This window comes from Podarcis gaigeae (assembly GCF_964106915.1).
Source record: "Podarcis gaigeae genome assembly, chromosome: 4".
NCBI lineage: Eukaryota > Metazoa > Chordata > Lepidosauria > Squamata > Lacertidae > Podarcis > Podarcis gaigeae.
Window position 1 is genome coordinate 29,090,059 of NC_139677.1, and position 15,173 is coordinate 29,105,231.

Here is a 15,173-nt window from a genome sequence, read left to right on the forward strand (position 1 = left end):
CGTTTGCTGACCCCTGCTCAGGTGGGATATTGCAAAATATCTCAGAAGCAACCTTAGAGATACTTATATTTTGTGATTTTTTTTCTAATTTCAAATGTAGCTGCCTAAATCTTTCTAGAGTCCCCACTCTGGCTGCTACTCATGGGACAAAGCTACACTCTCATATAGTCAGTCTCATTTAACTGGTGAGTAAATACTAAGGCAGCACAGCTATATTTGCGCAGGTAGATTAAAATGTAACTTCAACGGAGCAGAAATATAGGAAAGCATTTTATTTCATTGAGTTGTACTATACGGTATTTTGCTGGAAGTGTGTTTTGAGCTAGGTGTGCATTCTTGAACTCACAGTGCTAGTGTTTGGGATTCCTAATGTGAAGGTTGCTACTCAGCCAGGATCACCCATATGGTGGAGGCGGCTTGCAGCAGAGAGCAGTGTTGGATAAAATACTCTTACATAATATTCTGTCAGAAGAAATATTTTTATTTAAAGGTGCCTTCATTGACCTTTTATTAAACACACACACACACACACACACACACACACACACAAGCTTGGCGAGATTATTAAAGAATTATCTGCAGTTATAGGAGATAAAATTCTTTTTAAAGGGAGGTATGAAGAAAAAACTATACTCATACCAGAAGAAATACTTAACTCATGATTTATATAGCATTTACCACCACCCATCCCTTCGAGGATGCAGTGATCTTCAAAATGACTAACAGATCATTCCTTCCACTCACCCTTTGGGAAAGTTGCCTGTTAAAATCCCCTGCATTATACTCCCACCCCTTCCCCTACGTGCATGAGATCATTTGACTGTCTTCTCAATAAAAGGTCAAATGATATGATGTCTGTGGTACTGTTTGAGATGTGGGAAGCGTTTCAATACACCAAAACTGCTCAAGAGAATTTTTTGCTGTGGTGTGTTTTCGTCACAAAATATAGTACGGTATGGGGCTTATTTGAATATTTGCAAATTCATGTGTTTATTTTTTTGTCTATCCGCCCTGCTCTTTCTTGCCTAACTTATCCTTATTGCTTTATTTACATTGATATTAAAGTTTAGTAGCTTTGCACTAGTACACTGTTTCCCAGACGTGGGTCTTCAGCTGCTTTCGGACTACAGTTCCCACCATCCATGATCACTGCTCTTGCTAGCCAAGGATGATGGGAGTTGTAGTAAAAAAACAGCTAGAGACCCAAGTTTGGGATAACACTGTACTAGCAGAAAGAATCTCTTCACATGCAAGACAGGGAGAACATAGCCCTTGTGGCCTGCAGCTGCTGATAGCCTTGTCATCATGAATTTGTCTAATCCTCTGTGAGCAAATTCTAATAGTGCAACTTTGTGCTGGGCAAAGTATCTTCTTCTTGTTTCTGTCCTGAATATTCTTACATTCAACTTCACTGTATGGCCTGACCATACACTGTAGGACCCCTGACCATTAGGTCCAGTCATGACCGACTCTGGGGTTGCGGCGCTCATCTTGCTTTATTGGCTGAGGAAGCCGGCGTACAGCTTCCGCCGGAGTGGTACCTATTTATCTACTTGCACTTTGACGTGCTTTCGAACTGCTAGGTTGGCAGGAGCAGGGAGCAAACAATGGGAGCTCACCCCCTTGCAGGGATTCGAACCGCCGACCTTCTGATCGGCAAGTCCTAGGCTCTGTGATTTAACCCACAGCTCCACCCGCATCCCTTTCTAAACTAAGAAGCCCAAATATTGTACCCTTTCCTTGTTGGGGGGGGGGGATTCTGATCAAAGGCTTGAAGCAACTTCCCAAACAGTCCCTTAAGAACTGAACGGCGCATAATGTTGAGAGGAGAAAAACCAATAGCTGGGTGGATTGCAAAATGGAATTGGGTGACTAAAAAGAGGTAAGAGAAACAATGGTTTTAAAAGGGCTCAAAAGAACTATCTTACCTTCTTGCAGTTACTTCCTGGTTCACATTGAAAATCTGTTTTGAAATGTCCCCATCTTGGAACAGAAAGTGACCCATGGATTTGACATAACTTAGGGTGGTCTGTTCCCAGGTACTAATGGGGTCTAAGTGATTCCTGAAGGTTATGGAATTTTCTTGGAACTTAAGGGTGGCAAGCTCTTAATGGTTCTTCAGAGTTTGCCCATGTTTAGCATTAACCAGCCCAGTGTAAATTCTAACACACAGTAATCTATAGTTTCTGTTTATTCTTTTTTTCTGAATCTCAGCTACATCTAATGCTTTAGTTCTTAATGTTATTGGAAAGATTTGACAAAATGTTACAAATCACAGTAGAACATGGGTTTTATGACAGGTTAGGAATGTAAATAAATAATAGTGTTCAGCACAGATATGCACTTAGAAAACTGCAGATGGAATAACAGAGTGAATTAAAGCGCTTGATGCTTATATAGAATTATGATAGTGAAAAGTCCTAATGTATTTGACTTGGAATCATCGTAATAGGAAATGCTGTTTTAGAAAGTAGCATTTACATATATGGCCAATTCAGTCACATGCTTGTCACCATGTGAAATGCTATAAGCGAAAACAAAAATGATGTCTGTTTCTGCAATTGGGAATATGCAGGTATCCTTGCACATATGTCTTTTGATTACTATTATTAATATAATCCACGGTTTTGTTAACAGTAATGTAATGGGTATTAATATATATAATCTTGGGTATTAATATATATATGATCTGCTCAAACATACACAAAACAAATAGAAATTCAAGTCATTCTGGCTTATAGTTGCCTGTCATTTCCATTACGTTGTAATTGGCTAGCAGTCAGCTGCCAGCATTACACAACTGGTTTGTATGTGAAAGTATAAAACAGGAGTGGAGCTCTTTATTTATACTCTGTGGCTGTAACACATGCAGCTGAACAGAGCAAGAAAACAACGATTCTCCTCCCAGTCCCCAGACGGATGCAAGCTTGTGTGCTGTCACAGAAACTCCCGTTGCAGAAACTGCTTCTTTTCTCACCTTTCTGATATATGACGTGGGGAAAATTCTGCCTTGGTTTACATAATTCCTCGAAGAGCAGCTCACGGAAATGCAGAAGACTAGAGAAATCTCATGTTCCTTAGGATTAAAGTGATGCCTGGAATCTGGAACCTAAGAGCTTGCATTTCAAGGGATGGAAACATATATATTGATGGAATAAAACCAGTGTACCGGCAAGAAAATGTTAAGAGGAAGAAAAATATTTTTCTCCTTCTGGAGTGACCCTTATTGACCCTTACTTAAAGGATGGATTATCACTATACTTCAGAAAACAGCAAGACAGAATGAAGTGGAAGCATATTTGCATATCAAATTAATAAAGCCTTGCTACCTGTGGAGAAGGGTAATGGATGTTTTGACCAGCTGAAACTATGTGTAATCCATTTGAGAATGTCTCTTTCTTCTAATGGTTGTGCATATTGCATTTGAGTTTCATCGGCATATTGATTTCAGCAGAGTGATAACTTAGTCTCTGGTAGGAAAAGGTTCATTCCTGACGGTAAAATAATTGCTTGAGAATTTCAACCACTTGTATCATTTCCCATAATTGCTTCTTCCTTTTCTTTTCCCTTGTGCCCCCCCCCCAATTAGTTCACAAGATGCTGGAATTGGATTTATACTTGTCATAGACCGCAGGCAAGACAAATGGACTTCAGTGCAAGCCTCTATACTGCGAATTGCGGTGAGCTGTTATGCAGTCAAGTCTTTTGACTCTCTTAACAATCCTACACAAATTTCATTCACCAAAGTATTTGCATGTTATCCCTTTGTCAGGCAGCTTTATATAATAATTGTCTGCTTCTGATTTCAACTCAGGTCACAGTATGTGCAGTGGTTTACAATGCTATATATGGCTTAGCAGTAGAGGCAGAAATGATCTGTACCAATAGAAAAATATAGAATGCACTAAAAATGGGATGCTTGTAGAATGCACTAAAAATGGGATGCTTTATGATGTGATGATCAAGTGAATCCAGGCCTTTAGGGTTATGCTGATTTAAGGAGGGTGGGGTACAAACAGTCTTGTGATTTTTAACTGTGTATGTGATTGTAGGGAAGTTGGGGGAAGGGCTATTTTATGATGCCCACAGAATCACTTGCTTCCAACAATGTAGCTCAAACAAATGACAAATTAGCAGGTTTCAATTAAAGCACAATTGGTATTTCACGTGAAAACCTTGAAGTATTGCTATTGTGACATTTATTAGCTGGGCGTGTGGTTCATATCAAATAATACAAAACAGTAAATGGATTGATAAGCATTTACTTTATTATATTATATACACCAGGCATAGGCAAACTTAGCCCTCCAGATGTTTTGGGACTGCAACTCCCATCATCCCTAGCTAACAGGACCAGTGGTCAGGGATTATGGGAACTGTAGTCTCAAAACATCTGGAGAGCCAAGTTTGCCTATGCCTGATATACACAGTCCACCAGAAGGCTTTTTAGACTTTTCTGTGTAAAGCAACAACCTTCTGGCTCTAAAATATACTGGCCATGTTTCCTCTTTTTGTTCTTACACCTAAGAAAGACAACACCAAAATAAGTAAACACAGAATACGTTACCATATTCGTAAAATGTTCCATTACTAAGACTCAATGTCCTTTTGTTAAAACTATAAAGGTAAAGGTACCCCTGCCCGTACGGGCCAGTCGTGTCTGACTCTAGGGTTGTGCGCCCATCTCACTTAAGAGGCCGGGGGCCAGCGCTGTCCGGAGACACTTCCCTTTTTAAAAAAATAATAATATTTTTATTCATTTTCCACAAAAACAAAAACAAAAACATTTTTTTGTACAACCAATTCACATTTTATCACACATTCATCTCTTTTTTTTTTACTTCTGGGTCACGTGGACAGCGTGACGAAGCTGCTCTGGCGAGCCGGCACCAACGCAGCACACGGAAACGCCGTTTACCTTCCCGCTATAAAGCAGTACCTATTTATCTACTTGCACTTAGGGGTGCTTTCGAACTGCTAGGTGGACAGGAGCTGGGACCGAATGACGGGAGCTCACCCCGCCGCGGGGATTCGAACTGCCGACCATGCGATCGGCAAGCCCTAGGCGCTGAGGTTTTACCCACAGCGCCACCCGCGTCCCTGTTAAAACTATATCATCACCTAAAAGAGTAAATGATTTCCACTTCCCTAGAGCCAATTTGACAAACCATTTACAGTTAATACAAAAGTGTGATCAGGTGTGTGTTCATAAGGCCACATTGTTGTTCCTGGAAGCAAAAAAAAGCCAATACATTTAAAAGCTAGCGTCATTTCTCATTTTGGCAGGCCAGAGCCTACTTCCTCAAAGCTTCCCCTATTTGATAACCAACCAGTGATTCCTCCTCCCCTTAAATAACTGAAAGGGGTGTTACTTCTACAGTAGAGTTTTTTTAGATGCTAGCTATTTAACTTGTGAGAAGTTGAACTTTTCAATCACCTGTTTATAGAAAGAACCTTGGATCCACAACTTAACTTATTATAGTTAACAAGCCTGAGCTGGCCAACGTTGGCACCCTTGAGGATTTCCTTTTGCACCAACAAAGCCTCCAAGCCACCAAGGTTGCCACAGAGATGCCAGTTTTTGGTTGTGAAGACAGCTGTCAAGTATGCAGTGCAGTGCCAACAGGATGGTTTATGAAGTATTGTCCTGTAGCATTATTTCATGGTCAGGTGGGCATCTGGTTATTTTCTGTCTGCCCAGCTTCTGACCAAATTGCTGAAGTCCCCACCTCCAAGAAGATACTGATCCTTCCCTTTCTTTGAGCATCCAAACTCAACTAATGTTTATTCTGCAGAAGGGAGTTGGAGATTCATCCATGAATTTGAAACAAAACAAACACAGATTTCATTATTGAAAGCGCTTATTGTATACTACAGTGGGTGGATCTCATGTGGCCATCTGCTTCTCCACCTTTCACAGCTGCTAGTGTTGCTGCTTCTACAGTCCTCCTTAGCTTCTTGCATCAAGCATCTCTTTGCTGCTGTAGATACCATATTTTTCGTTCTATAGGACGCACATTTTCCCCTCCAAAAATTAAGGGGAAATGTTTGTGCGTCCTATAGAGCGAATGCAGGCTGCGCCGCTAAGCCCAAAGCCAGAACAGGAAGACGGAGCACTGCGGAGCGCTCCGTCTCGCTGCTCTAGCTTGGGGATGGCTTCACGCACAGCCTCTCCAGGGCAGTGCCTTCACCCCGCTGTCCTGCAGAAGCTAGCAAGGCTGTTCCCAAGCCAGAACAGTGAGACGGAGGGCTCCATCTCGCTGCTCTAGCTCGGGGACAGCTGCGCGCACAGCCTCTCCAGGGCAGCAGGGTGCCTTCACCCTGCTGTCCTGCAGAAGCTAGCAAGGCTGTTCCCAAGCCAGAACAGCGAGACGGAGGGCTCCATCTCGCTGCTCTAGCTTGGGGACGGCTGCGTGCAAAGCCTCTGCAGGGCAGCAGGGTGCTGCGCTCCAAAGGCTTCAGGGATCTTTGAGGCTGGCGGTGGGGGAAAGCAGCGCTGCCCCCCACCGCCAGCCCCACAAGCTCTGGTGAATGTACCTTGAACGCACCTTGTTTTAGAGAGGGAGAACAAGAAAAAAAATTTTTCCCTGTTCTCCCCCTCCTATGGTCCGGTGCGTCCTATGGTCCGGTGCGTCCAATGGAGCGAAAAATACGGTATGTTTAGGTTCATTGAAAGAAGGGGTTTGTGTTAATAGATGGAGCCAATAGTTTGGATGGTCCCTGTGACTAAATGCTTGTAGCAGGGAGTCCGAATGCCACTTATTGTGTTCTTTCACTCCGGCTAAACTTGTGCTTACCTTATCAGAGCTTCGAGGGTTCATCAGTTGAGAGGAACCAGTTGTGTTATATTGCATTAATATTGTAAATAAGTTTGTGTTGCCTTTGAAGCAGTCACCATTTCCTAGAGGATCTGATGTATGACGATCACTTTTCTGGTTAAGCTTCCGCAAGGAAAGAAAGTGCAGGGATGTTTGACCAACAGTGCTAATGGGAGGAGTGTTTAGTGTCTGTCCCCAGCCGCCAGTACCTATCTCCTCTTCAGTGAGTGCTGGGAGCTTATTTGTGGCTTATTTCCCAAATGGGTCTCCTATTGTGCTCTGTGTTTGCTTATCATGTGTTGTCTTTCAAGAAGTCTGCCAGTTTCCTTTCCTTTGGTGATGGTAGTGGGAATTCTGCATGGTCAGTGGTGATGTACTGCCCCGTACCCCAGTGTTTTCCAACCTTGGTCTCTGGATAATGTTGGACTATAACTCCCATCTTCCCAAGCCAGCTTGACCCAATGTTCAAGAATGATAGGAGTTGTAGTCCCACTATAAATGGGGACACAAGGTTAAAAGAACACTGTCACTCTGTTCTGGGAATATACATTGTGGGGAGGAGATGGTCCTTGTGAACTTAGTTCTCTCATCTAATGTTGCTTATTCTTGTATCATTTTTTAAGGTAATGGTAGTAGCCAATTGACTTTTAAAACTTTAAGGTAAAGGTAAAGGTACCGCTGCCCGTATGGGCCAGTCGTGTCCGACTCTGGGGTTGCGCTCCCATCTCGCTTAAGAGGCCGGGGGCCAGCGCTGTCCGAAGACACTTCCGGGTCACGTGGCCAGCGTGACAAGCTGCATCTGGCGAGCTAGCGCAGCACACGGAGACACCGTTTACCTTCCCGCTAGTAAGCGGTCCCTATTTATCTACTTGCGCCCGGCGGTGCTTTCAAACTGCTAGGTTGGCAGGCGCTGGGACCGAGCAACGGGAGCGCACCAAGCCGCGGGGATTCGAACCGCCGACCTGATGATCGGCAAGTCCTAGGCGCTGAGGTTTTACCCACAGCGCCACCCACGTCCCGCTAAACTTTAAAACTTTAGGAAGTAGCAGATTGGATACCATGCAAGAGAGATGCCTCCAGCTCCCATTATCCCTAACTATTGTCCCAACTCTCTGGGGCTGATGGGAATTGGAGTCCAACAACGTTAGGAGGGTAACACATCGGCTGCCTCTGCAGTACAGCTCCTTGGGGGCAATATAACTTGATGAACCGAGAAATATCCAGCTGTGAAGAAAATTGAGAATGTGTCCGTCCAATTGGCAGTGCTTCCTGTATTTATTTTGGAACTCATCAGTTCATTATTTGCTCAGCGTCTTTGTGTGACATGACAGTGTCCGTAGCATGCCAAAGCATTATGTATTGGAAACATGAACCGTGTGTTTTTTGTAGTTCAGAAGGAAGCAATTTGGTTTCTACTTCTGCCTGCAACAAAATTTAAGTGTTTAGTGAGTAGAAGGAAAGGCAATCCTGTAGGCAGCAGGAGCAGTGCTTAGTGAGCAAACATAACACAGTAGCTTGTTGCCTGGGGTGAAACATTGAGACAGAATCCCAGCAGCTTTGCACAGGTCTAAATGTGGAATCCATCTGTGTTGGGTTGAATTGGGAGGTAGAATTGAGTGGAAATGTAGAGGCAAGGTCCAGGTCAATATCTGTCTGTTCACTTAAGGTATTGTATACAGCTTACAAATTGTTTGATGTTATGTTTTTGTATGTATTGGAAGCCGCCCAGAATGGCTAGGGCAGAACAGCTAGATAGGTAGGGTATAAATAATGAAATTATCACCATCATCATCAATATTATTACAAAAGACTTTAGAAGAAGAAAACAGCTTTGCTACCTGGATTTAAAGCAGGGTGTTTTTCCCCCTCTCTGCCAGATGTCTATTTGTGGTAACAGTTCAATACCCACTTCAGACTTGAGTCCTAATAGCTGGAAGAACAACCGTTCTTACTGTGGATTTAGGCTGAATGCAACAAAATTAACTTACATTATCAGTTTAGAAACAGTAATAATTCAACCTATGTCACAGTTCTCATCTCAAAATGGTTTGTATTAATAAATATTGTGTCATTAATAAATATCAGCAGCTCAAGTTTACACATCACACCGGTTCATGAATTGCACCAAACCCCAAACTACTGTATGAGCTTCCAAACGTAGACAAACAATGCTCTGAAACTGCTTATCTGTTTTCAGTTCTATAGCGCAGGGGAAACGGCTGTAGCCATGGCCCTCCATTCTGAAATCGTGTCAAACCATGGTTAGCACAAACCATGATTTGCCAGTCCAATTAAATTAAAACAATGGTTTCTTTCCTTTCCTGATGGGATTTTACAGAAAGCTGGAACACTGCTTCACTGCTTTTGGCAAAAATCCATGAAGAGATCATTCCATTTTAATATGACAGGCTTTTATTTTCCCGTGGCTTTTGCAGGCATCGTTTCCTGGAAATTTGCAGCTAGTTCTGGTTTTGAGACCAACGGGATTCTTTCACAGGACCATTTTCGACATTGCATTCAAATTTCATAGAGATGAGTATAAGATGAAGCTGCCGGTTAGTGCATTTACTTCTGTTTGTGATTTGTTATTTGGGTAGACTTGGTAATAATATAGCTTGGGTCACTAATCTGGTTTTGGAAGACCTGAATTATAATAGTTCTTCATACACAATTAGCATGTGTTATTTGCAAATTAACAACTGTATGAAAAAGATCGGTGAGCGAGATCCAATCTTTGGATTTGCTAAATCCAAAACTCTCTTTTTGTGGCTTCATAGATTTTATTCCTATGCATAGCTTTTCAAGTTTAATTCTCCGTCCTTTTATCTCCATGTTGTCCCATTTATGTAGTGGGAGCTAACAGAAGGTATGAGTAACACATCCAGTGCTGTCTTGTAGAGGATGTGTGCAGTAGGTGACCAAGAAAAGGAGAGGGCATTCATTTCATTTATTGGTTATTTAATGGGTTTATACTCCATAGTTTCCCAGAGTTGCTAACAAAGAATCTTAACCACTTAACCAACAAAATTCAGTAGAAGATTCCCATAGGGCCAGCATTCCAATTTTTTTAAATAATAATTTTTATTACATTTTGAAAGGTTACATTTCAAATTAAGCATATTTTATTATACCATACATTCATTGACTTCCCTCCCTCCCCTTCCAAGGTTCATTTAACTTATTCACCATTCCTACATATTTGTAGATATCCATCTAATTTAATTTTCCTATCTTGCATCAATTCAGAATATGTTATACTGTTGAATTACTTTAATACTGCCGGCATTTTTAACTGCACAATTATTTTTAGTATCCTCGGCAAAAAAATTCCACTCCTCTTTAAATACTTGTTCTCTTGTTCTGCTTGTTAGATCCGCTAATTCTGCATTTTCTATCATCTTAGGTTGCCAGTCTTCTTTACTAGGGACCTCTCTCAGTTTCCATTTTTGGGCTAACAAAATCTGAGCCGCTGTTGTTGCATACATGAATAATTTTTTCTGACTCCTGGGAACCTCTTTCTGAACAAGTCCTAGCAGAAATGCCTCTGGGTTTTTGGAGAAAATTGTTTTGAACATTTTTTTCCATCTTATTATATATTTTTTCCCAATATACTTTAACTTTATTGCATGCCCACCACATATGGGAAAAGGTTCCTTCTACTTCTTTACATTTCCAGCACAGGTCTGATTCCACCTTATACATCTTAGCCAGTCTACTCCGCCAAATATCATCTGTGGATCATTTTCATATAATTCTCTTTCAGTGTGTAGCATGCAGTAAATTTCAGATCATTCTTCCATGATCAGGATCAGGATTGATTGGAATAAGAACAGCATTTTTCTGAGCACATTAATTTTGATAGCTGAGATTCTCCCTAGTAGGGAAAGCTTCCTCCTTCCTCCTAGGGCCAGCATTTCAGACTGCTATATCATGCATCACCACCCACCTCACCACTAAAAATGAAGTGACCCACAAGTGTGTTTTCTAAAGCTCTTAGGCAGCCAGATGTGTGCATGCATGGTATGTGTGTATTGGAACCAACACCAATTTGTGAAGACATGAACCGATGGTATTAATCATTTCGTTGTCATTTGTTGATGCGTGTGCAGGGGGTCGCATTGCCTACACTAGGTGTGCATGAACCCCTCATGTTTTTGCTTGGTGACAGTAGCCACAAAGGGCAACGTGGCAACCAGCCTACCCCTCTATCCTTGGACTAGGGGAAAACATACATTGTACTACATGTTTGAATGAATAATACATTGCATGTTTTATTACAAAGTCACTACAACTTACCTTTATGTATACATTTTGGTTATGCCTTTTGACTTAAGCAATTATTATTTCTTCTGTTATTGTCCCATGCAAAAGGAAGCATTGTGGCTTGATTGAAATGAAATTAAATGATTGCAAACTTCCAAAGCTGTCAATCCCCCCCCTAAAATAACCTTTTTTTCTTTTTTCTTTTGCTCCTGCTGCTTCTGTGCTATAGATCATAATGCTGAGCTCACTAGCAGAATTAAATAGCTACATTGACAGAACACAACTAACAGAAGATCTTGGAGGAACTCTAGATTACTGCCATAATAGGTGGCTGACACATCGCACTGTAAGTCACTTCCCTTTAACTGGTTGTATCAATGGCCCTTCTGTTGTACGCTCTGTCACTCTGGGCATAACCTTATGAATACAAATTGAAGTAGCGTATATGAGAAGATGTTTCAGAAGAACTTGGCCATCCCAGAGAGATATACAACGATTAATGAATTTGGAGTTGTGACTTTAAAGTTTAGGAATTAACAATATATTGTTAAAAGAGGGTGGCTTTTTTGGTGATAACTCACGAGACAGGAAAAAGGAAACAACTAAAGTGCTTTTAAAAGAAAAATTTAGATCCTTTAGGTGATATCCATCATTAGTCATAACTGGAGTGGACCTGGGTATCATCCACTGAAGTTTCAAACTATATTGAAAAATTCTCTTATAGGCACTTAATGAGGTGAATAATGGTGGAGACATCGTATTTATAGGTTTTCACATTTAGTTTTAATGCAGCCTTTTAATTTTTGTAAGTGATATTTCTAAAAATGTCAAATGATATCTAACAATAGTCAAACAGAAATCAACGAATTTAAGTAACTTAGGTTCACTGATGTTAGTGGGTCTGCTCTTGAGTTTGACTTAGTTGGGTTTGACCCACTGATATGTCACTCTTTATTTATGCTTCTCTCTCTCTCTCTCTCTCTGTGTGTGTGTGTGTGTGTGTGTGTGTTTATATTCAATGGCATTTGACTCCTGAGTTTGACTGTGTGTAATGCCTTCATTAATCCCAAAGGCTATAGAGAACTTTGCTCAAATGGTTAAGCAGACTGCTAAAAACCTTCGATCCTTCGGCACTGAACTGGCAGAAACAGAGCTACCAAATGATGTGCAATCCACCAGTGCCCTTCTTACAGCACATACTGAAAACAAAGACAAAATGAAGGTATTCTAGCTGTGTTATTATATGTAGTGTTAGCAATATCTGAGGACGTTTTATGGAATACAGTGGTACCTCTGGTTATGAACTTAATTCGTTCTGGAGGTCCGTCCTTAAGCTGAAACCATTATCTTGAGGTGCGCTTTCGCTAATGGGGCCTCCCACTGCGGATGCGATTTCTGTTTGCATCCTGGGGCAAAGTTTGCAACCAGGAACAGCTACTTCCGGGTTAACAGAGCTTTAACTCGGTTGGCCATACTTTTGCCAGACAGAATTCATGCTGCCTTTAAAATGCTTTGGGCCACCCTCTCCCCAGTTACCAGTACCAGCAAAAAGAATAGTAGCAATGTGAGATTCCCTCACAAAATCCCGAATCAATGTTTGGATAATTAATTATTGATTAATTAGGAGAATTTTGCTCAGGGATTTTTCACTTTTAAGCAATGTGGTGAGAGAGGTTTTTCGGCACAAAGCTAGAGAAAGAGAAAGTCAATGAGTGCCAGTGACGGTTTCCAAAATATACTTTGAAGTGTTTAACCCTAATTGTTGGGCTGCAGGGAACAGCAGAACTTCAGATTGTTGGGCTGCAGGGAACAGCAGAACTTCAGTTGAAACTCAGAAGTCTAGCTTGGAGAAGAAAGGAAGGGCTAGGTAGGAGCAGGATGGGGTGAGCATTGTACTGCTGACACAAATGATGCTGCTTTAGTTCCAAAGGAGATTTGGTTGTTTGTTTTGGAGCTAGCCGAGGTCCCAAATCTCTTAAAGTCTCTGTATGTGTGTTTTTGTATGTATCACCTGCCTTTGGGGATAAGTTTTGTGAGGGTACTTAGGTGGTGGTGACCAGGGTCCAGGCTTTTCCTTCTCAGACAATGGGAGGTGAACAAGGCAGCCTTTTAATGATGCAGTTCCAGTGGCATAGATGGTACAACAATAGACTACTCGTCTCCAATCTCAGTTTTTGCAAAGCTTGAAGGTACAGCCTCGGTGGAATTCTTAGGGAGGAAAAGTCATAGCATTTTTAATTTTTCCACAGGAAGATCTGAGGATAGCATTAATACAAGGACAAGATATTCTCAAAAGTATTAGAAAACCGGTTTTTGAAAACTCAGAGTACAACATGAATCCGGATCAGCTAGAAAATCAAACGACTGTGGAAAGGTGAGGTAAACCTGGTGCTTGTAACATGTATGTTGTGTTGCATGCTTGTTTTCCCCAAAAAATATAATCAAATAAGCAGCCAGAATTAATTTGTTACCAAAATAAATGTAAATGTTCTATTTCACTCACAGTGCGCTGGATAGAGTTGTTGTCCTTTTCTCTTTTAGGCTTCTAGCCCAGCTAGATGAAACAGAAGCAGCCTTTGATGATTTTTGGTCTAAACATCAACAGAAGCTTGAGCAGTGCTTGCAACTTAGACATTTTGAACTGGAGTTCAAAGAGGTGATGACTTTTAAATATATATAGAGAGAGAGAGAAAAGGAGACAGACAGAGAAACATAGAATTGTAGAGTTGGAAGAGACCACAACAGTCATCTAATCCAATCCTCTGCAGTGCAGGAATCTTTTGCTCAACATGGGGCTTTAACCCACGAACCTGAGATTGAGTCTCATGCTCTACTGACTGAGCTATCCTCAATGCAATTCAAAGTCAACACCCAGTAATATTTTGTGTGTTGTATTACTTTGCTATCGTCTTGCTCTCTCTCTCCTCTGCCATTCACTAAATTAATTTTGCCTTATGTAGTACTATCAAAAAATATGTGTCAGATTTATTTATTTATTAGTGTTCATAAGCTGCCATACGTTATAACAATCTCAGGGCAGGGTAGAATAAAACTAAATGTAAACCATAGCAATTCCAGTGTTGTAACTGAGAGAACAGATGAATCAATATCTACTGGATATTATAGGTACAATAATAAATTACATTTGTGACCTTCCATAAAGTATGTCATTCACCATCTAAATAAGTCCTACAGCTTTACAGCTTTGACTTCACGGAATCCCTTCTCAAAGTTTCAAATCAACGTTCTGTGATTTAAATATATTTGACACAAGAAAGCTGTACAGCATCAAAAAGACACCCTTTATAGTTCAACGTATACAAGTTTCCATGATTATTACTCTCAGTGAATGAGATGACCGGCAGCTTTGCTTTGTTGGTGTGACTAAAGAAAATGAAGACCTTGTTGTATAACTGACGATTTATGAAAGAGGTGAAACCTGTTCCCTCAGGTGTGTAAAATTCCACATTTTCATTTACATGTAGCTATCTCTCATTTCAGGTCAAAGCAGCTCTTGATAGTGTATCTGAGAGGTTGTCACATTTCACAGAAGTGGGAAATAGCTGTTCACACGTGGAGCACATTCTGAAAGATCTCGCCAGCTCTGAAGAGAAATCGCATGTAAAGATTTGACGTTTCTTCGTATGCCATGTTTTTTTTCGGTAGGCTGCTCTTGTGAAGAGATAACGTTACAACTTATGCTTTCATGTCTTAACCCATTACTTTCATAGGAGATTTTGGGAAAGGCCAAGATGCTGATCTCTAAAGGTGACCAGTTTATACAAAACAACCATTATGCTGTGGACTCCATTCTCCCAAAGTGCAATGAACTCCAACATCACTGTGATGCCATTGCCACCGCAGTGAATAAAATCAGGGCTTTCTTGAACCAGTCGCATGAGTTGCACAGCCGGCTGGAGAAGGTAGGCCCAACTTTACTGATTTTGCTCATCAAATTGCAGGCATGTGATGACCCTTCCTGGGGCAGTCACTGTTGACTACTGTAACACAGAGGGAATAGCTCCCCACAACAATGGGGACCAAAATACCCAACCAAAGACAACTTCATTTATTAGAGTGACAGGCAACAGA

The 15,173-nt window shown here is 41.2% G+C and overlaps 1 protein-coding gene across 18 annotated transcripts in view; it reads left to right on the forward strand.

The window, feature by feature from the left end:
- MCF2L (MCF.2 cell line derived transforming sequence like) overlaps positions 1 to 15,173 on the forward strand; it is a 120,881-nt gene that overhangs the window by 79,402 nt on the left and 26,306 nt on the right. For 16 of the 18 annotated variants that reach the window (XM_083735215.1, XM_083735220.1, XM_083735206.1 and 13 more), the window contains 8 exons: positions 3,590 to 3,680; positions 9,254 to 9,373; positions 11,311 to 11,427; positions 12,154 to 12,303; positions 13,331 to 13,455; positions 13,623 to 13,737; positions 14,583 to 14,702; positions 14,813 to 15,004. In XM_083735215.1, coding sequence (XP_083591341.1) covers positions 3,590 to 3,680; positions 9,254 to 9,373; positions 11,311 to 11,427; positions 12,154 to 12,303; positions 13,331 to 13,455; positions 13,623 to 13,737; positions 14,583 to 14,702; positions 14,813 to 15,004 — 1,030 coding nt within the window. Of the gene's footprint in view, positions 1 to 2,851; positions 3,474 to 3,589; positions 3,681 to 9,253; positions 9,374 to 11,310; positions 11,428 to 12,153; positions 12,304 to 13,330; positions 13,456 to 13,622; positions 13,738 to 14,582; positions 14,703 to 14,812; positions 15,005 to 15,173 lie in introns of those variants that run through there. The other 2 variants (XM_083735209.1, XM_083735211.1) reach the window with 1 other exon arrangement.